Source organism: Homalodisca vitripennis, chromosome 2 (genome assembly GCF_021130785.1).
Source record: "Homalodisca vitripennis isolate AUS2020 chromosome 2, UT_GWSS_2.1, whole genome shotgun sequence".
Lineage (NCBI taxonomy): Eukaryota > Metazoa > Arthropoda > Insecta > Hemiptera > Cicadellidae > Homalodisca > Homalodisca vitripennis.
This window is the reverse complement of record NC_060208.1, coordinates 76,062,202-76,084,295: the sequence shown is the minus strand read 5'-3', so window position 1 is coordinate 76,084,295 and position 22,094 is coordinate 76,062,202. Positions and strand designations below refer to the sequence as shown.

Below are 22,094 nucleotides of genomic sequence, written 5' to 3'. Positions count from 1 at the left end.
CCCCCAAAGAAATTTGGCGGCCTCCGGCCCTTACCTATCAAAAATATCTTTGGGCACTCTGGAAGGCAAACGCAAGTGCCTTTTGCGTCTTGGATTGTTTTTTTACAAAGTCGTTTTAAAAAGCTGGAGCTCTGCGTTCCTTGCCTCACCTGAGCCGCCGCGTTCACGAGCTATCCTCAGGATTTAAACATTTTTTTCTCATTTAATGATGTTTACTATTTTTAGGTTAAAATCCATCTCGGAACTTCCTTTACATAAAGCAAAAAGATCCCAGCGACATACGGAACTACCGTCCAACTCTACTATCTCTGCCGGCAATTGGGCAAAGTTTTTTGAAAGTATCGTGGTAGATAGACTTGAATCCTTTTCTATCCAAGAAATATATCCATTCCTTCCACAACATCCCCAAAGGGTTTTATGAAGGGCAAAGTCTACTGTCTCCAACCTTCCTGCTCATTTCAAGAATTATGTTTTGATCTGCTTTTCGGCCAAGAACTACCAAGTTGATACAGCCTACATCGATATGGCAAAAAGCCTTCGACAAGGTCGACCACCCTACAATTCTTGTGTCTAAGTTGTCTGGGTTACGGAGTGGCTGAACCTCCTTTTGTCATGGATGTTTCTAGTTATCTTCAAAAACGTTCTCTGCGTCGTGAGGATTGGTTCCGTCCACTTCCATCTCAGTTCTCACCTTCTTCAGGGAGTTTCCACAAGGTGTTCTTTCCTGGGACCCTTGTCTCTTCATAATGTCTTTGTCAATGGATCCTACTAGACAAGATTAACTGTAAAGGCCTTTACAATTTGCTACAGACCTGTAAGATTTTCATCGCCTGTGTCTTACACCACGGAGGACTCTCAAGAAGATTCAAAATAGCCTTTCCGGAATTGCAGGATTGGTGCTGTCAGGAATAACATGTACTGTAAATCCCAGTAAGTGTCGTCTTGTCATAACTAACTATCACCGCATCAAATATCCAGTCATATACGTATACTCCATTTTTGGTACATCCATTCCACGGTCCAGTGTATAAAAGACCTAGGCGTTATTATTTGCCAGCGACATGGGATTTTCTGGACATATAGACCACATCAGTAGCAAAGCAAACAAGATGCTTGGTTTCATAGCAAGATTCTCCAGAGGCATCGACAACCCTTCTGCTCTTCGCTCTCTGTATTGTTCCCTTGTGAGACAGCTTTTGGAATATGCAAGTCCCGTGTGGTCGCCTTACACTGTTGGCAATAGGACAAGACTGGAGGCTCTACAAAGGCGTTTTCTTCGCTTGATTGGTGTCCGGCTGGGCTTTGCCTATCTTGATGTGCCTGTGGAGGAACTGTCCGGCAATCTGAACTTGTCACCTCTTGCCCTGCGACGTGACGTGGCTGATGTTGTCCTTCTCTGGAAGATAGTAAATGGTCGCATGAACTCTCCAGATCTCCTAGCTGAAATCGACCTCAGAGTTCCGGCAAACACAAGATCTCGAGATCTGCTGGGTCGAAGATACCACTCAACTAACTTCGACTTCAACAGTCCTTTCGCAAGGTTTATTCGCCTGGGAAATCGGGTTGCGTCTGGGTGTGACCTGTTCTTCGATGGACTTCACCAGGTTCGCCGGCAGGCCTTCTCTCTTCTTTCTGTGAGGGACTAGTGATTAAGACCTACAGTAGTTAGCTTTAATCTGTGTTAAGTGCATGTTCATTGTATTATATGTTGTATTTATTTAATTTCACTGTTATTTGTTAAATGTTATATATTAATATTTTAATTTATTAGCACAATTTATCTATGTTCGCTCCATACTTGAATAATTATTGTTGTTTGTTAATCTATTTTATTTTTTGTTATGTTTTGGATATTTATAACTGTTACATCTTTGAATACTAATTATTTATTATCAAATTTTGTATGATACCTATTTTATTACTTTATGTAGATTTTTCATCTGTTCGTATTAATTTTATTTTCCGCTGTATCTACTATCTATGTTTGTATTTGTAAATTGGCTGCTGCCGTTGGAAAATAAATAAATAAATAAATAAATAAAATACTAGAGTATCTATAAAGCAAATGGCTTTTGCCTTTAGACACTAATTTATAACATAATGTGCTGAATTATGGAGAAATATAATTCTATCTAATATTTACCAATTAGCGCGTCACATTAAAGCTTCTTTCAGAATCCTTGTCTGTGTCTCTGAAGAATGGTGAGATGGTGCAGTTGAATCGGCGTCCTTCTAGAAAGGATCAGGAAGGACAGCAGAGGTCTATAGAGTGTCGTCCATGTTGTTCGTACAGGAGGCTGAGCACAAACAGTTCCAGCGGAGTTCGGTTAACTGAACATCAACCTGTTTACAACGCCATTTTGGTTTATTTCAACAGGAGACATATGACATTTTAGTAAAGTATCTGTTTTAAATATTAAAATAATATCCAAGAATAAAGATTGTTTGATCTGGGTAGAAATTATTGTGACAGTCTAGTGATCAAATTTAAATATTGTATTCATGGTAACATTTGCAGTTTAGTTCTTTGTTGTTTGAATAAAATTTTGAATAGGAAAATAAAATCTAATTTCCTTATTAATTTTTTGTTGTAACTTTTACAATATTTTATTGCTGCTACAGAGTTACAATAAAAGCATTAAATACTAACTATACTATAACATACAAGTATAAAATTTTATATATTTCGTAACCGTAATAAAATAATATTAAAGTGCTGTAATGCATATAATATATTTACTTGAATAATCACAAACTAGAGGTAACATAAATAAATATTTAGATAGATAAACAATAAAAAATAAACATAAAAATGCAAATAAAGTAATACCATATGACTAACAGATAAAAATTAAGTTATCACTTGCTGAATACATAAATACTATTGTATAAAAATCGAATCGTATTTTCCTCTGTGTGTGTGTGTGTGTGTGTGTGTGTGTGTGTGTGTGTGTGTGTGTGTGTGTGTTTGTGTTTGTGAAATCTCTCTTTTTTACTTAATCATTTGATAGAGAATGTGATTTTGAAATCAAGTGTTCTATGCGAACATTATAATGCGACAACACAATAAAATTAATTTAAGTACCATTTAAACTTTCTTTATGCTTATAGATTGAAAGCACAGAGTAAACTTAAAAGTAACAACACCTCTTATTTTAGCCTTCTCTGTAATTACTGATAAGCAAAGAGATAAAAGTATTCAGATAATAGTTTTAGTAACAGCTAACTGCAAATTTTAGGAAATATTAAATACGAAGTGCTTGATTATTAGTGTAGTGCATACACCAAGACAAATCTACTATCTAACTTTAGGTACAGATTTAAATATTGTTAGTATTTTTTTAAATAACTTAGTTGTATTATGACTAAATTAGGCCTTTTAGATAATCTCAGCTACGGGACTAGAAATACCTTAGACTGGAAAAAAATACAATGACTACAGGAATACATATTTTGACTGACATAGGGTTCTCTGGCGTATATATATTCTAGATAAGGGCATCATAAATGTACCTTGCGAAAATCTGTATATATATATATATATATATATATATATATATATATATATATATACATACATATACAATTTTAATCAAGCTTGAATTACAAAAAGTATTTGCTCCGATGTGATTTGAACCCGGATTTCTCACCAATATATACATATTATTATCTATAAACTAATAAATACCTGCAAAACCTATTGCACAAACTAAATATATTTCAACCAGAAGTAAATATATTGTGTGTAATGACCTTCCGGATCTGATGCAATGAGTTAAAATAGGTGTTAAAATATAGTTTTCCTCAATACCCATCACCGATATTTCGAGAGATTTTGTAGGAGAATACCATCCAAAATCTGTATTAGAGATGCATTTTTGTAATAAGTGACGGCTGCGAGAATTAGGACAGGAAACGGTGACATTTAGCTGCTCCTAAATTGTGCAGGTAAGATAAACAAGTTTACGCCACTTGACAAGTGAGACAATACGAAATATTTCCAGCAATTTATAATAAGGTATAAATTTGATATTGACCACATTCATTATAGTATAAATATTTTACATTTCATTTGAACATTTTATATTAGTTCTGAAATATAATTTTCATCTGGATACCACATGGTTGTTATGAATTTCTGTTTAAACTTTACTAAAGAAAAATAGATTAAGTGAAGCTGGATTCCTTACAAAAAATACCAGACCGCTTTATAATGCCCACCACAAAATATGATGGGTTGTAAGTGAATAAGTGAGTCAAATGAAATTCCAAGATATTTGGAGTTCGATTTTTAAAGGTTGTATATTCATTTTATAAATATAAATAAGAATACTGTAATCTGTTTTTCTAGAATAATATAGTACAGTTTTTCATTAAAAGTTAAGTTACTTTCACTCCATCGTATTGTATTGACGTAGTGAATAGTCGATGTAATTTTGTAAAGATTAGCAGCAGTCGTTTATACTTCTTGTAATAGTGTTGTAAATTAATTACATAAACCGTACACTTTTGTTTTTTTACACTTAAGTAATGCTGTTAATAAAAATTATAAACAATAGAGGACCCTTGTTTAACTTATTTGAGCACAAAATTGCCTCGATTTAAAGCCTTTGAGTAGCTTAAAAATAGTTTTCTTTCGTTCAGATAATAACCAAAGAGTTTTATGTTTTATTTGGTCAGCACATAATAATATAACATTTGTTAAAGCAGCTTTAAAAAAATTGTTAAAGTTTTGAAAAATCGTTATAAATTACGTTAGCTTGATTATTAACGTCGATTTTATTGGCGCAAAGTTGAGAAAAGTCTGACTCAAACGCCTTCAATAGGAAAAACAAACGAGTCTGTGGCATTTTATTTTATTTTCACTCCTGTTTTAGAGATCGGAGCTACTCTTGTATTTCTAAGATTGGAGTTTGGTAACAAAGTAAATAACTTTGTTCTTGAAACATTTAATAAATGAGAAAATTAACCAACAAACTAATCATTGTAGGCTTGAAATAATTAAGGGGGACACGACATGGGCCTTGAGACTTTTTGTTCTAATGTTTAAGGTTTTCATACTTCTTCATCAGTCATGCTGCTTACGTTTAAGGATGCAATTTTCTAAAAACCGGTTACCGAAGCGCCAGCCGGAAAAGCTAATCGCAGTTCATATTACAGTTGACGTAAACAGGGCAAAGTACCGTGCCCAGTGCCTTCGCTATTGCCACCTGTATCTCCACTTCCTCACCATTACAGTACATTGCTGTATGATTTTTATGAGCTAACCCAATCATATTTAATCAAACTCCAAAATTACTTTGTATCTCTATATATTTCTAGTTCTACAGGTCTAACATTACTTTAAAAATCTACTGCAATATGACGCATACTGTTCAAGCAAGTGAGGTACTTGAAATGTTTTATAATTTTTCCGTAAATGACAAGCCAGGGAATCTCAATTGGTTGTTAGCACGTCTGACAGTCACAGATATCAAGCTAATGGACTTATTAAATGGCAGCCTATAGTGAGTGGATTTCAATTGGTGGTAAGTAGGTCAGAAAATCAGTGGTATTGAGTTATTGTAGTTGGTCAGGAGATTACGATTTGTGGTTAGTAGGTCAGACAGTCAGAGGTACCGAGTTAGTGAAGTTAGTAAATGACACTTTAAAGATTCAGGGGATTACGATTTGTGGTTAGTAGGTCAGAGAGTCAAAGGTACCTAGTTAGTGAAGTTAGTTAATAACACGTTACAGAATCAGGGGATTACGATTTGCTGTTAGTAGTTCAGAGTCAGAGGTACCGAGTTAGTGAAGTTAGTAAATGACACGTTAAAGAATCAGGGGATTACGATTTGTGGTTCGTAGGTCAGACAGTCAGAGGTACCGAGTTAGTGAAGTTAGTAAATGACACGTTAAAGAATCAGGGGATTACGATTTGTGGTTAGTAGGTCAGACAGTTAGAGGAGCCCAGTTAGTGAAGTTATTAAATGACATGTTAAAGATTCTGGGGATTACGATTTGTGGGTAGTAAGTCAGACAGTCAGAGGTGCCGAGTTAGTGAAGTTAGTAAATGACACGTTAAAGAATCAGGGGATTACGATTTGTGGTTAGTAGGTCAGACAGTCACTGGTACCGAGTTAGTGAAGTTATTAAATGACATGTTAAATATTCAGGGGATTACGATTTGTGGTTAGTAGGTCATACAGTCATACAGTCAAAGGTACCGAGTTACTGAAGTTAGTAAATGACACGTTAAAGAATCAGGGGATTTCGATTTGTGATTATTAGGTCAGACAGTCAGAGGTACCGAGTTAATGAAGTTAGTAAATGACAGATTAAAGAATCAGGGGATTTCGATTTGTGGTTAGTAGGTCAGACAGTCAGAGGTACCGAGTTAGTGAAGTTAGTAAATGACACGTTAAAGAATCAGGGGATTACGATTTGTTAAAGTTAGGTGACATGGATTCTGGGGATTACGATTTGTGGGTAGTAAGTCAGACAGTCAGAGGTGCCGATTTAGTGAAGTTATTAAATGACACGTTAAAGAATCAGGGGATTACGATTTGTGGTTAGTAGGTCAGACAGTCAGAGGTACCGAGTTACTGAAGTTAGTAAATGACACGTTAAAGAATCAGGGGATTTCGATTTGTGGTTAGTAGGTCAGACAGTCAGAGGTACCGAGTTAATGAAGTTAGTAAATGACACGTTAAAGAATCAGGGGATTTCGATTTGTGGTTAGTAGGTCAGACAGTCAGAGGTACCGAGTTAGTGAACTTAGTAAATGACAGGTTAAAGAATCAGGGGATTTCGATTTGTGGTTAGTAGGTCAGACAGTCAAAGGTACCGAGTTAGTGAACTTAGTAAATGGCAGGTTAAAGAATCAGGGGATTTCGATTTGTGGTTAATAGATCAGACAGACAAAGGTACCGAGTTAGTGAAGTTAGTAAATGACGGGTTAAAGAATCAGGGGATTTCGTTTTATGGTTAGTAGGTTAGACAGTCAGGGGTATCGTGTTTGTGGGTGATATTCCAGAGTAAGGGGTTTCCATTTAGTTATGAGCAGGTTAGACAGTCATCCGAGTTAGTTAGTGGCAGTTCAGAGAGAAATAATGTTCCAGTTAGTAATGTTGGACATTTAAGTATGATAAGCGGTCGATAAGCTACATGGAATCGAGAGAATTGTGCTTGCGTTATTCGGGTGGGGAACTTATACATGAACATGGACATTCATACATGTATAAATAACTCAACATACTACTCGTATACCTGTGTAAGTTTTTATCATAAACCTGCCTGTCAATATGAAGCCAGTGATTTGAAGTTATCACTAGTACACAGACACATCTACAACTAACAACTGATACGGTTTATGTTTAGAGTCTTTGCATTTACCCACTCCCTACTATCTAAACTTAATTGTAAACTATACATTACATTACAGCTCTAAATAGTCCTAAAAAGTAATCATAGTCTCCGTAAACCTGTAAAACTTATGACAGAGGCATTTCTTAGTAATACAGGGGTAGTATATTTCTATAAATCTATTCACTACTCGAGCTATGATTTATCCAAGATGTATTGATTTGACTTACCCTTTTGAGAAACCATCCAGCAGAATCTAGAAAGCCTGTTTCTCCTCAGATTCCAAGAACAGTCAACTTCATGGATGGGAAGCGAGAACTACAAATCCTGGAGGGGCACCATGAAGTCTTGAGAACAATTTATTATAACTGTATTAATATTTAAATATCATCATCGTTTTCATGACAACGGTTTATATAGCTACTCAGTGTTCATTGTTAGGGCGAGAAAGATGCAGGCTAAATCAAGTGTAAACATACATTTGAAGAATAACAAATCTATTGTATTTTTATATCACATTTAATAATCAAATATATTCTTAAGAAAGTTAGTTAAAATTAAATCGGATTAGATACCGATTCCGTTAAAATATTGCAAGAACATTAATAACTTAGCAAACATATATGTTCGGTTTTACATCACAGGTCAATCCTTCGCATTTCTATAAACATAACAGTTAATTGCTCATATTAAATAATGCAAAAAATGTATCATGAAATGTTATTAACATAAGTATGTTATAATTAGGAACTTTTATCACATAAAATTAGCTATAAAATTAGTGAAGAATTCCAACTAAAGCGTCGCCATTGCATTAATATTCATGTTATCTCATAGCGGTTTAAAAATGAATTGTTTTCCTCTCCAAACTCACAATTAGATGCCAGAAGTCTTTTAAGCTTAACGTTAATTGAATTCGACAAGCAAAAATAAATTGACTTAACGAGAAATTAAAATTCGGAAACTCATAATAAGCTCTTGAGAATGTGGATGACCATTCCATAATTTATATAGCCCTTTGAATACTACTTAAGGCATTGCTTGTCTTCTTCTTCCCAATGAGAGACATAGAATATCGTCAATGTACAAAAAAAATATAATCCAAGAAGTAAACCTCGACAAGTAGAATTACCTATTTAGTATTTGAAAAGTTTGGCCTACTACGTCGAGGCATTATGTGTGGAAGTTGAAATAGAAAAAATACTGTGATTAACACAAAGTATACTTTTTTAGCCAGTGGTATCTGCTGACAAGGCATTTCCAAATCAAGTTTTCTAAATATGGTTTAATGATCAAGATTATGACTAAAGATTTTCATGGATGTTGCAGAAAAGGTAGTATCCTGGAATTGTTCTAGCATGAAACGTCAGCCTCCGCGTAGAACCAATCCGAAATAGAACAATCAGAAGAAAGAAAAAAGAAAAACGAAAAAGAACAAATCAGAGCCGAAAACAACAAAAAATCCATATTTTAAAGATTTATCAACGGTTTTGGTATTCAGAGCAGGCTTCCGCCGTCTTTACAGAATTCTTTGGTATTTTTGCTAAAAAATTGCTTGGTGAAATACACTGTACTGCTTTCTGCTGGAATGTCAAGTTATACAAGCATAAGAATGGTTGTTTGCTAAACATTCTTACCTGACAAAGACTTACTTTTTTGTTTAGAATGATCATTAAGTCGGGAATGAAGATGATACGATTTAGAAGCCGTGATTTAAAACTTTATTTTCAGTAGGTACCTCTGCATATAATATTTTCTTATATTCTATACATTCTTATATAACTTTACTTTCAGTCGGAATCCTCGGAGATAAGTCGATAATTTTGTTTACGACCTCAGCAAAAGTTAACTCCACTTGAGAAGCAAGAATGGCTTGCACCTGTGATTACAGTCGGTGACTTCAGATCTACTGTACGCGGGTATCTTGGACTACCGTTGCAGCAGATAAATACCGTAGATAACGAAGAAATCGGGATTGTTTTTGATCACCTAGTTCCTCTTTACATATTATTTGATTCACAAGCTCCTTCTGACGCACTAAAACGCTCAAAGGTTTGTAACGTATGTATAAGAATTTGATCCTCGATTTCTGCTACAATTTGTGCCTCTAACGAATTTGAGCCTACATAACGGAATTTTGGTAATACATTTGTAATCTCAGAAATAATGAACTGAGAATCAGCCTAAGTAAACCATAATTCTGGTGTTTTAGATCCAAATTTTACTTTAACTATATTTACCCATACTCGTTGATCTACTAATGCTGCGTCAGAGACTTGTACTCAGATCAGTTGATTCGTAATCCAGGAAGTTGACTGTCGCGTGGTAGAGCCATGTTGAATTAAGGTTATAAGGTTGATTGAAAACAAATCCAAAAGATTGTCCTTGCCATTTGCTAAATTCAGTTAACTATCACTGTCTGCGATGTAGTAAATAGTCGCTGACACATAATTCATTGACTAACAATACAGTTTTTATAATAAATGCAAGAGTAAACAAAATATTCATACACTGATGAGAGAATTTGTTTCAATGTTTATATTTAATGACTCACGATTTTATCAATCAAAATAAATTAATACCTTTTTGTTGTTAAGAAAAAGTAACAGCTGATAAACCACCACAAACTCATCTGCGTACGGGTTGAATCTACACACATCAACTAAACAAAAAAAGCTACACCATTACTGAGGATCGGGTATTTTCTTTATCCCAACAAAATTTTCCGAATCGTAACTACAAAAGTCAAATGATTAAATTTTATAAGAAAACATTTTTATAAAGAGAGATCATCTTATTGTGCTCGCCCAGAATAAGAAAACAAGATGCGATAATTTCTCTGCTTTGAATCAACTTAATTGCCATCGATCTCTGAAAAAAGAAACATCAAAATAGAACATACCTCTAATATCCCTATTGTTAAATATATCTTTAAAATAATCCAAGATGATATGATGTAAATTCAAACAACCAAAGAAAATGAAAAATGCTTAAGAAATATATTAAGATTACTCTCGCACATAATATCACTTTTAACAGATATACGTAGTTGAAAAACTGGAGAGACCTGGAAAGTTTAAATGATTTTGTTGACGTATCGTACCTAAAGGGTGAATCGAGCAAACTTTATCAAAATGTGAAAGAATATTATTAAAGAATTCCGCTTAAAGTAAAAGCAGTAAAGTTTAGTGACCTCAACAACACTGGGATAACAAATCGTGACCATTAGTACAATTTTAAAATTGAGGAAAAACATCTTAGAACAACGTTCAAGACATCTTAGCCAATTACTGCAAGACCACAGAAATTATTATAAATGTTTATATAATACTTGAGAAATTGTTAATATTACTAGATTCTTACTTAAGTTTGAGGTGGGGATTCCCAGAACGAACAATAGTTGGATAATATTGACTTGGACTTCTTTCCATGCAAATTTTCAAAAGACGAACAATCTGAAGAAAAATAACAATCGAATAAGACAAACTCAGGTTATGCTGAAGTTAAAATAAAACTACGTTTCAAACTCGTTTCACTATTTGAATCGAATAGAAATATTTATTAACCACGACAGTATTTATAAGTGTAAAATTTTGTAACAGCAATCTATGAGAAAAATCAAATAAATGTGCAGTAAATTTGAATGATTTACTTTTTACACAAAACAATGAATTTACTTTACAAGTGGCTGTGGGCATAGTTCTATATTTTAGGAAAGCATGTGCTTCCTGTGAGAATGAGGAATCATCAATTGTAAAAAATTATGTGGTAGATAGAATTGCCGAGAGAGAACAAATACAATACAAGGCCCACCCATGCGTACACAACCACACAATCCATACACAATAAGCAAAAACGTACGCGCGTACGCACACAAACTATACTAGCTAGTTTTGCAATCAATACACCATGATTTACCTTGTCACAGTCCTTAAAGCAATCCAGGTTAAAACAATTCACTTGCTATGGATTGACATCATGTGTAGAGTAAACCATGTTGGTTATAATGTAAGACTGGTTTTAGAAAGAAATAAAAGTGGTCAAACACCGATTCCTAAAACGATTGTGAAGATTGTATTGGTGTACCGGACACTCGGCCTACCGCCAGTCCACTTCTCTTGTCTTCAGTACTTTAGCTAGTACTGGTTAAACAATTTAAGTACAGTTCCGAACTTTTTAGCCATTATTGCCATTTGTCTACGACAAAACACGTAAGTAAAGAACTTTTACTGTCTCACTTCCACTGAAATTATAAAGGTAAGACACTTTAACTGAGAAAAAGATAGGCTTTGTATACTTTCCACAATTTACTCGTATTATTGAAATATTAAACACATTTTTGTTCTTGATCTAATTCATTCAATTAATTAACAACCTCATGTTTTTCCAAAAGATTAAATTTTGTTCCGAAAACGATTTTTTTGATAAAATTTACTTTAAAACATTTATTTACATCTTAAATGTCTTATTATTTTTATTTTTATGTATTATGATTTTTGATGATTTTTAAAGTCTAATTTATATCTAAAAAATTCAACCACGTCCAATTATGATGCTACCTACGAACACGACATTGCTGGCTCTAAACCGTTAAATCTTAGCGTGAACTTGCTTTTCTAAACCAAGATCTTTCAATCATTGAAAAAAAAAACTAAAAGTATTACGATTATAATATTTTTAAACTTCTTAATTATGAAAGTATGACACTGAACGCTATAATGACCAATTTGATTAAAGTTTAGTTGCTTTGTATTTAATAGAATTTTTAAAGCAATCTGGAAACTAACACAAACGATTGTCCAGTACATTATGGATCAAATGTGTTTTGTTGATAAATGCGTACTCTCATGCAGTTACGAAATGAGTATAACCTCATTTTACCCACTAGGAACGTAGTACTAGTTAATAATTGAAATTCATGATTAATTAATTTACGCATACAAAACTGTTTTATGCACTACTTTAGAACATGCAAAGAGTAACAATTTCCATACAGTGTCTACTCTTACACTTTTATGTTTACAGAGACATTGAATTACAATTAATTCATTTCAAAGTAACTAATAAATTGACATTATATTCACCCAAAGTAAATTTAATAAAGACATTCAAGGAAGGAATCGCTTAAAAGTACGTTCCTGGGATTGTTTAATGCAAGGTTTGCACTTCACCTCGGTATAAATATTGCGTTCTAGCGCCGTTCCTTTAGCTTCATATTATGGTATACCACACATAATATATAATATTCATGTAATACGTTACTCTGTTCGTATTGTTCTGTAATGGGAATTTGAACTCTCAACGGAACTAACAGATTTCAGCTTAAAGAGTAAAGGCAATTAAAAAAACTCAAATTAACAAAAACTGTTTTTAATGGAATATATAAATTACGACAAGATACTGTGATAAACTTATATTTAGAAACTATACAAATATTGAGAAAAAAATCATTTAATATTTTAAATTTTTTACAATCTCCATTTCTAAACTATGAAAATATTAACTTAGGGACATTATTTTTGTGAATGTGTCTCTATGCAAAAATTAATTTCATAACTGTGATTTCTAAAAAAAAGTATGTTATTGTAATAAAACAAATTAAATAACTAACTTATATTAACATATATAAAACAATGTTCTAGTTCGTAAATTAGTTGTTGGTATAAAGCGTGTTGCGGAATTATAATTATAAGTCCTAATGCCAGATACACACTACAACCTACATTCTTTGAAATGTTATATGGCAATATAATAAAGTGTGCTTTTCAATAAATTGCACTCCGGTGAGTTGTGTCGAATGGAGAATATCAGTTACAATTTATTGTATATAATTACTTAATTTATTGTATATGCCTGTGTAAATTACTATACTGCAATATACATTTTTAGTTGTGATCAAATCAAATATAAAATAATTGGAAGTAGTAAAAAAAAACTATTATTTAAAAACAGAGACTGGAACAAAATTTAATCATCTGGAACTTTAAGCAATTAATTAAATAAAAACGTCTTCCTTTATGTGTGTACGTGGGCTCAATATAAAATACTCATAAATCACGTAGTAACAATGAAAGTGTGTGATCTAAATTTTGAGATTTACTGGCAATCATAGTGGACCGAATACTATTTAACGACTACTTTTTTGTTTGCTAACAATGAAGATTATTTAAATATTTATACACAACGTAGATATGGTAGGAAGGGCTGATTTTATAGAATTTCGAATTCAGCTCCAGTTTACCTTCCTTTTATTGCAGCATCTGGTATCTGCCGCTGTCTCAGACTTGACTCCTGGTATCGGGAGTCATGTTCGTCTGAAATGATACAAAGAAAGTCGACGACGAAGAAGCTCAAAACGAAACATTTACATCGTTTCGACAACAGAGTTACCTATCTATAGGTGAAGTGGTAGTCCCATTGTCTCATCAGGTACACAATTGAGTGCACTACGATGTGATGGACACGATCCCTAAGCAGGATGAAGCAAGCGAGTTTTCTACACATAACGTAGCCAGGTTGGTTCAATTGAATTTTGAGTTTAGTTCCAATTCACCTTCCTTTTATTGAAGCGGCTCATATCTTACGCTGTCTTAGACTTCACTCCTGGAATATGGAGTATCACATCGTAATGCACTCAACTGTGTACCTGATGAGACAATTAGACTACCACTTTACCTATTTATAGGTGTCTCTGATGTCGAAACGATGTAAGTGATTCGTTTTGAGCTTCTTCATCGTCAACTTTCTTTAGTTTTCTTCAGAGGAACTTGACTCCAAAGTCTGAGATAAGTGATGATCACTGAAAGATGATTACTCCATGATCAATTTAGATTTGAGTTTAAACAGCGATGTTTTAGGACCCTGAAATGGGAGAGTGAATCAGGTTTAATAAGAGTACTTGTAGAAGAATTCATTCCACGATATATGGTTACATAGCTACAACGATTCCAGGGAAAAAATTGAACTAGTTTAGACCAGTGTGGAGGAATCGGAAATCTAAATTCTTTCAGTTTGTGCGTTTATTATTTAATAAATGATGGGACTCGATATAATTTTGAAACAGAGAGGTGTGAAAATAGAGAAGTTAAACGGCCCTATCCCGACCAGGTTAATGCTATATTTGAGACCCATTATCACAGCCAATCAAGGAAGAGGTCTCAAATTAATGTCATTCTTTTTACAGGTCTTCATTTCACTACATGAATAAAAAATATTTTTTACAAGTTAAATTTTTATTTGTAATGTTGATATATTTTTTACGTTCCAACCTCATGTAACATAAACCTTATTTAGGATCCATAGTATTTTCTAAATGTGCTTAATATGTGGTAAGAATTTGGTCCCCATATTACTTTTAGTTTTTGAGATAGTAGGACAATGATATAAAAAACGACGTTTCCAACGAAATCGCTAAAACATTAGGTATAGTCTCATACCTTTTAGAAACCTCCTGGGAGGCAATAATCTTTTCTTCATCAAGGCCAAGAGTTCTTCTTTTTTCTTTCTCCTGGCTTCTTTGGGTGGCATTCTGTTCCGCTAACTCCTGTTGCCTGTTGATTCGCTCGTCATCCAGTTGTTGTAGCAACTGTAGGGTGTTGGAACCAATATCATTTACTTCAATGAGCTGCAGAACTTTTACCCTACTAATATTCCCATCATTAAAGTTGGATACAGTATCACATATTCCTAATTCCAGAGTATGCCTACCTACAAATACATTGTATAATACTCTAGTCCACAATACATTGTAGAACGCCCAGCTGACATTTTGTGTCTTACCATGAAAACATTGATAAGGCCTAAAGATTTGGCTTAATTACATCCACAATAGCAATTGGTACTGTGTTCGTGTATTTGAAATTATGTAAAGTATCTTCTTTTTCAGCCTCACGGTAATTCTACCAGGCAATTTGGTGGAGGAGGACACGGACCATGCTTAATTTTCTCATGGGTTAGGTTTCTCAAGCAACCCTTCGCATTCCATCACGGTTTGTTTTATTGGACCTTATGGCATTTTCATAATACCCTTGTAGCTTATCTATGGTATTATCTTGTCCTCTGAGTCTTCTCACCGACATCCAATCAATAAGTTATGAAACGTTAGTTCCCTCTGCGTTTCCTTTTTTTAAAGTTTTCTTTAGTTTTGGTAATGGTAAAATCTAAAAAATGTCTTAGAACAACGCGGGTACCAACAAGAACACTTTTCTACCAAACAAAATTAAGTTACTAAAAGTAAATGAAAACAAAATTAGACAGCAAGAAACATAACCACAAAATAAGTATGAACCAAACTAAACAATCGCTATACGGTATACATACAAACAGCTGGTGTTCTGCTATGAAGTTTTTGAATAATATCCACACAATAACATATAACAGCTGTTAGCTTTGAGGAGTTAGTACTATATAAAGTTTATTGCAGGAGCGCAATGTGATGCAGTGAAAACATGAAACATTTAATCTCTAAATATTAAAAAATAAGTACCTCTAAACCTACGATCATCACATTATTTTTTACTTTTCGGAAAAAAGTAAATAACTATTTTATGTTAAAAATTGTAATTTCTTATTTCGCGTTTAACTTACCTGAAGTACGTATTATTTCAGTTGTAATAGTTAAGAGTTTCCTATGTTAAGTGACATTACAAATGGTCTTATTTTATGTTTCGCGCGTGTATTAACAGTTGTTTGGAATGAATTATATTTGCGACGCTAAGGTTAAGTTTATCTTGTTGCTCCGATCATGCTTATATACACTCTTCGCGCGTGTATTAACAGTTGTTTGGAATGAATTATATTTGCGACGCTAAGGTTAAGTTTATCTTGTTGCTCCGATCATGCTTATATACACTCTTCGCGCGTGTATTAACAGTTGTTTGGAATGAATTATATTTGCGACGCTAAGGTTAAGTTTATCTTGTTGCTCCGATCATGCTTATATACACTCTTCGCGCGTGTATTAACAGTTGTTTGGAATGAATTATATTTGCGACGCTAAGGTTAAGTTTATCTTGTTGCTCCGATCATGCTTATATACACTCTTCGCGCGTGTATTAACAGTTGTTTGGAATGAATTATATTTGCGACGCTAAGGTTAAGTTTATCTTGTTGCTCCGATCATGCTTATATACACTCTTCGCGCGTGTATTAACAGTTGTTTGGAATGAATTATATTTGCGACGCTAAGGTTAAGTTTATCTTGTTGCTCCGATCATGCTTATATACACTCTTCGCGCGTGTATTAACAGTTGTTTGGAATGAATTATATTTGCGACGCTAAGGTTAAGTTTATCTTGTTGCTCCGATCATGCTTATATACACTCTTCGCGCGTGTATTAACAGTTGTTTGGAATGAATTATATTTGCGACGCTAAGGTTAAGTTTATCTTGTTGCTCCGATCATGCTTATATACACTCTTCGCGCGTGTATTAACAGTTGTTTGGAATGAATTATATTTGCGACGCTAAGGTTAAGTTTATCTTGTTGCTCCGATCATGCTTATATACACTCTTCGCGCGTGTATTAACAGTTGTTTGGAATGAATTATATTTGCGACGCTAAGGTTAAGTTTATCTTGTTGCTCCGATCATGCTTATATACACTCTTCGCGCGTGTATTAACAGTTGTTTGGAATGAATTATATTTGCGACGCTAAGGTTAAGTTTATCTTGTTGCTCCGATCATGCTTATATACACTCATGTAAGACAGATAAGCCTACCTCGGCTCCTTCTTTCGCTTTAGTCGATGTGCGATGGAAATGTCTACTCCATAGTACGTTACTCCGAGAGAAGAGCGATGTCAGACAACAATTTCCACACATCTCTGCGTCAAGGGGACCCCAGAAAAAATATACCTTTTCCTAGTATTCTGTTGTAGTTGTTTTAACTTGGGACCTTGCAGCCTGTAGCTCCTCACTAAGACGCATATCGTCCTCGCTCCTCAACATCCTCACACGTTTGAACTAAGTTCGTATTCAACACCTTTAGGTAAACTACATGTAGAGTAATTTCTGTATTGTCTTTTGTAGTCTCGAGTTTATCTATCGCGTCCTTGCCACTTGCCACTTTCGTGACGGTAGGCCGCGATTGCCTCCAGGACCGGGTGTATCAGTGTGTACACTTACGTTTCATTGCTCGACGTAGATGAACTCTACGTACTCTGAGATAAGTTTCTCGCACCTCCAAGTCTTCCTCTTCTCACCTTTTTTGAAGATGTACACAATGCATGGAAAAGTGAAATACAGTCGGCACATTTTAAGAAATCACCGTTCTTCACTGTGACACTCGTATTTTATATATTTTGACGCAATTGTTTGAAGATAGGCAGCTAAATTATTATTACATTTGAACAGGAGTAGGCCTAAACTTGGCAGAAAAAGATAGCCAGAGTTCAACGATAAGCACTAGACACGTTATCGGACCATCGATAAGCAGTCAGTCCTCAAGAGAATACTGATAACGATTGACTGAGCATATAAAACGTTTAAAACTTTTTAAAGTATTTATACATTACAAATTAACTACTGAGAATATTTATGTATTGAGAAATTATATATTATTATGTAATAATTGAATCTGTTGAAACTAATTTCGTTTACTATTGTTTTCTTATTATTCTTATTTTCAGTACAATTATTTTTAACTAAAATATTATTTTTATATTAATATAATTATATTTAATTATATTAATATAATTATAGTTACATAGTTAAATAAATAACATTTTTGTTTAACGGAGTAACAGCAGTAAAAGAGTTTTTGTACATTCTTACGAATTTTTACGTGGTTAAAATTGTAGTTAATTGTGATTTTACATGCTTTACCTATACATTTCTTGCATTCCACATTATTTTTATAATATCATAATAATATAAATGCAAAATCTCCTTCGTTGGTTTCGTTTTCACGCGTAAACTACTCAAGCGATTGTACTGGAATTTTACATAGCCAATCTTGCGGTTCCTGAGATAAATATAGGCTTATTGGTATTAAGAACATCTCTCCGGACTACGCCCCACTGATCTTTAAAATAGCGAAAAATCCCATCTTGGTCTCTAAAGTTGTGTCTAATATAATCAACTGTTCTGTGTAAACATTGTTTATTATTTTCAAAATTACTTACATTTTTCATGAATACATTTTATAAATAAGTAACCTTAATTTTAACACCATTTTCAACTTCAGCGATTAGGTAAGTACTAATCTACCTTAAGAAAGGTCGTGAAACGTTAGAAGATCGGAATTTTAATCCGAAGAGGAGTCAACAAGCAGTCGACAAGAAAATTATTCTACTTGAAATTTCACTGTACTGTTCTTTTGAACTAATGTACCAATTCTAGTTCTAAATATTCTAAAATATTTCAACACCTAAAAATTTAAAGGCTGATTTAAAACCGTCTTAGTTCTCTTTTGATAGACGTAGGCTTTTCTGATCTGTCATATATTTTCTTGATCGGGAAACAAAACATACTAAGAACGAAGTAAATTACAATGGCCATTATTATAAAAGTGTTTACATATTTTCTTTATCATTGCAAAAATACAAACCCAAATTATCGTCGTAAATATAATTCACTCTAACCAGCAGTGGTCATAAACGTGCAACGCCTACCAAATTCTATGAAAAGAATCGGGTAACTGCTTGCAGTGCAAATATAACAGACAAAGTTGTCGAACTTTTACTATACATTTAAAGACTGTCATGAAACCTGTCCAAGTTATCATTTGACAACAGTTGGTTTCTCAGGGCTGTGTATGTATATATACTTTCTTGATCGGAAGACAAAATCAGTTTTAGTACAAAAATACTAAGACTAGAGTAAATTAAAATAACCATAAATATACACTTTTTAACATATTTTGTTGACCGTGGGAAGAAGACGAACTCAACAATGGCGTGCTCATGCAGGTACAATACATGCGAAATAGCGCGCGTGTATGGTGACAAATGAAGGCACCACGGGAAAAAGGGGGAATGTCAGATTTTTCAAATTTTTCAGGAATAGCAATTTTCTCCTTAATTCTATTGTACCACTTACATTTATTTCCTAATCTTTATATAAAACTTATCTATGATTTAGCCTACCTTATATTAAACTTATACATTATGTACTAATAACATCAGTGTACCATTTTAATGGTGAAATAAATAAATATATTATATGAGTACAAAATATTTTTGCTAAAAAGGGGGAATGTCATTAATGTTTTAGGAAAAAAGGGGGGATGTCACCAAGGTTAACTAATTCTAGAAACCAGTACTAAATTAAATGGCATAAAACGTATATATTTAAAATTGTCTTCTTAAATATGGTTCCAAATAAGAAAAAATACACATTTAAGTTAAAAAAAGGCCTTTATTGGTAAAAAAGTAAAATCGGTACATATTACCTTGAGAAAAATAAAACATGTTTGAAATCAAACAATTATCAAATAGGTCATTTTTATTAGTCCTTTTTTCCACTCTGAGTAGGCCTATTATTATTATTATTATTTGTCTTTTTAGACTTAGGAAAAACTTCTTTGTCAATGGCATTTCTTTTGTTCCTTTTCTCTCCTTTCTCAAGTTTTGGAAGAAGGGTATAAAAATGTCTGGCTTCTACACCACAGAACATCTTTAAAACTTGTAGATCTGTGTACTTTTCATGGGTAATAGGAAGAGCCCCTAAAACAAAAAAATTTCCTGAAGCATGTTGTTGAAACATTTAACAATATTTAAGTCCAATTTTCTATTAGGAATTTAAATTTAATTTAAATTTAACTATCAAGAAAAATGCTAAGATTTATTCAATATAATTAGGTTGAATTATTAAAAAATTATTTATTAATAACTTTAGAAGTGGTCAAAATATTATTTTTATCACATTTTGATTGCTAGCAGTGAGTAACAGTAAAATGGAAAAAGTCTTACCCTCATAGGCATAGTCGGGTAGAAAAAACTCTCCTTCAGGCAAGGGTTGGTCTTGTGGTAGTGAACCTGGTTGGTTAATGACATGGGCCTCCCAATGTCCATGGAATGTTGCTCGGTGCTTCAGGAAACGGGGATGTTCTTTAAGAGCTACTAACTCTCTTATCGGCCTTGAAGGAAATGGGCACTTTGAAAAATAAAATTGATCTAAGTGTGAAGACCAGTTCCGTACAAACTCCCTCTCAACTTGGATTACATGGAATGGTGAGGGTTTGACTCTAGCACCTTTAATTTCATCAATCCAATCTTTAGGCGTTTCAATCCACTTCTTTTGATTGATGCTAGCCATATTACGGTCACACTCTAAATACGAGTGACCACGAATTGGAAAATTCATCTGAATTTTGTCTAGTCTCTTAGTGTGATGGACAATGTAGTGGATAGTGCGAAAAAGGGTCCAATTCTTGTTTTGACCCCCGCAAGAATCACAAAAAATGTCCAGTTCTTTGACAGAGGGGTCAAGAATTGTCATCACAAAGTAAAGCAAGAAAGAAGCCACCTCATTGGCACCCTTGTACGCCACTGTTTCATCGTAAACAAAGAAAAATGATTCGTCTGTGGACAATATATGTATATTGAACATACAAAGTGTTAATTGTCGCTTGTAGTACACATCGTTAGTTGTTATATGTGGTACTGGCAAATTCTTTTGGAAGTCCATTGCAATAGTTTCAACCTCTTTTGATTGTTGACTTCTTTGTTTAGAGGCACGTTTGCGAATGTAAAACATATTGGCTTTTAACAAGTGTAGTTTTTTTTCTGATGTGAGCTCTTTCAATTTCTTTTCTGATTTTACCCTTGCTGTAGTATTTTCAGGACAGGATTTAACAACATGTTCTATAGCTCGAATCTCAGCAGCGAGTTTGTCACATGAACTACAAGTATCCATTCTTGGATAGCCAAAACTGATGTTGAATTCTGAATTGAAAACGGTTCTATATTTCTCGTATGATACTTTTTGGCCTGGGTACGCTATCTTAAACAATTCAAACATCTTTTTTATATTTAAGTCTGCTGGAAGATAGATACGGTTAGAAGAATTCGCACTGTAGTGACTTCGTTCACCTTTAAACGAACCAATATGCTTGTAAATCGCCTCAATTGCCTCTTCTGACAAGCGGTGTTTACGATTTAAGTGTTGGCCTCGACCATCCTTAGGAGTTCCTCCTTTTTTTAAATAGTTCTGTATTACTTCAACCTTTTTTTTTGTGATTCCATGAAGCGACCGAAAAGCTTTTACACAAACAGGAATTTCTACCACAGATTCCTCCCTATGAACTCGAACACGATATGAATATGAGTTGTCATGAAATTTAGCATTCTCTTCTGGTTGCCTAGATCTCCTTTGTGAAACTGTGTTAACAATAACCAAACCGGTTAAGTAGGAATTCTGTTCATTTACGTTCATTTGGTTGAAATTGGATATAATAGTAGCACGTTCTGCAGGTACAATCATTTGAAAGCATTTTAACCTCAAACAGTAACAATCAGGCCCTATTTCATGTGTGGATGCTAGTAGCTTTTTCTTAACATCACTTAAACGACCAGTTACCTTTCGTTTCTTTGAGGTATTAGATGATTTCGAGCTGTTACCTTCACCTTCAGATTCCATAACTCACTAATTAATTAGTAACACACACACAACATCTTAAACTACAAATTATCACAAAACATAAACATAGCCTCAACAATCAACAGTGCACAGCTACAACTTCACTGACTGCAGCTGAGTGAAGCAGAATAATATAAAGACAGTGCTGCCAACTGACATTCCCCCTTTTT

The 22,094-nt window shown here is 33.8% G+C and overlaps 1 protein-coding gene across 1 annotated transcript; it reads right to left on the bottom strand.

Moving 5' to 3' along the window:
• Positions 1–19,442: 19,442 nt before the first annotated feature.
• LOC124354203 lies at positions 19,443–22,094 on the bottom strand. The gene is made up of 2 exons (XM_046804485.1): positions 20,256–22,094; positions 19,443–20,009 (listed from the first exon to the last, which is right to left on the bottom strand). The coding sequence occupies exons 1-2, from the start codon at positions 21,922–21,924 to the stop codon at positions 19,792–19,794; spliced, it is 1,887 nt and encodes a 628-aa protein (XP_046660441.1). The 5' UTR covers positions 21,925–22,094; the 3' UTR covers positions 19,443–19,791.

Bases quoted from the DNA above. Each gene is read 5' to 3' on its own strand.
- LOC124354203 (XM_046804485.1), bottom strand. From the start codon at position 21,924: ATGGAATCTGAAGGTGAAGGTAACAGCTCGAAATCATCTAATACCTCA. The intron at 20,010-20,255 runs GTAAGACTTTTT...TTTTTGTTTTAG, and splicing joins ACCCGACTATGCCTATGAGG to GGGCTCTTCCTATTACCCAT.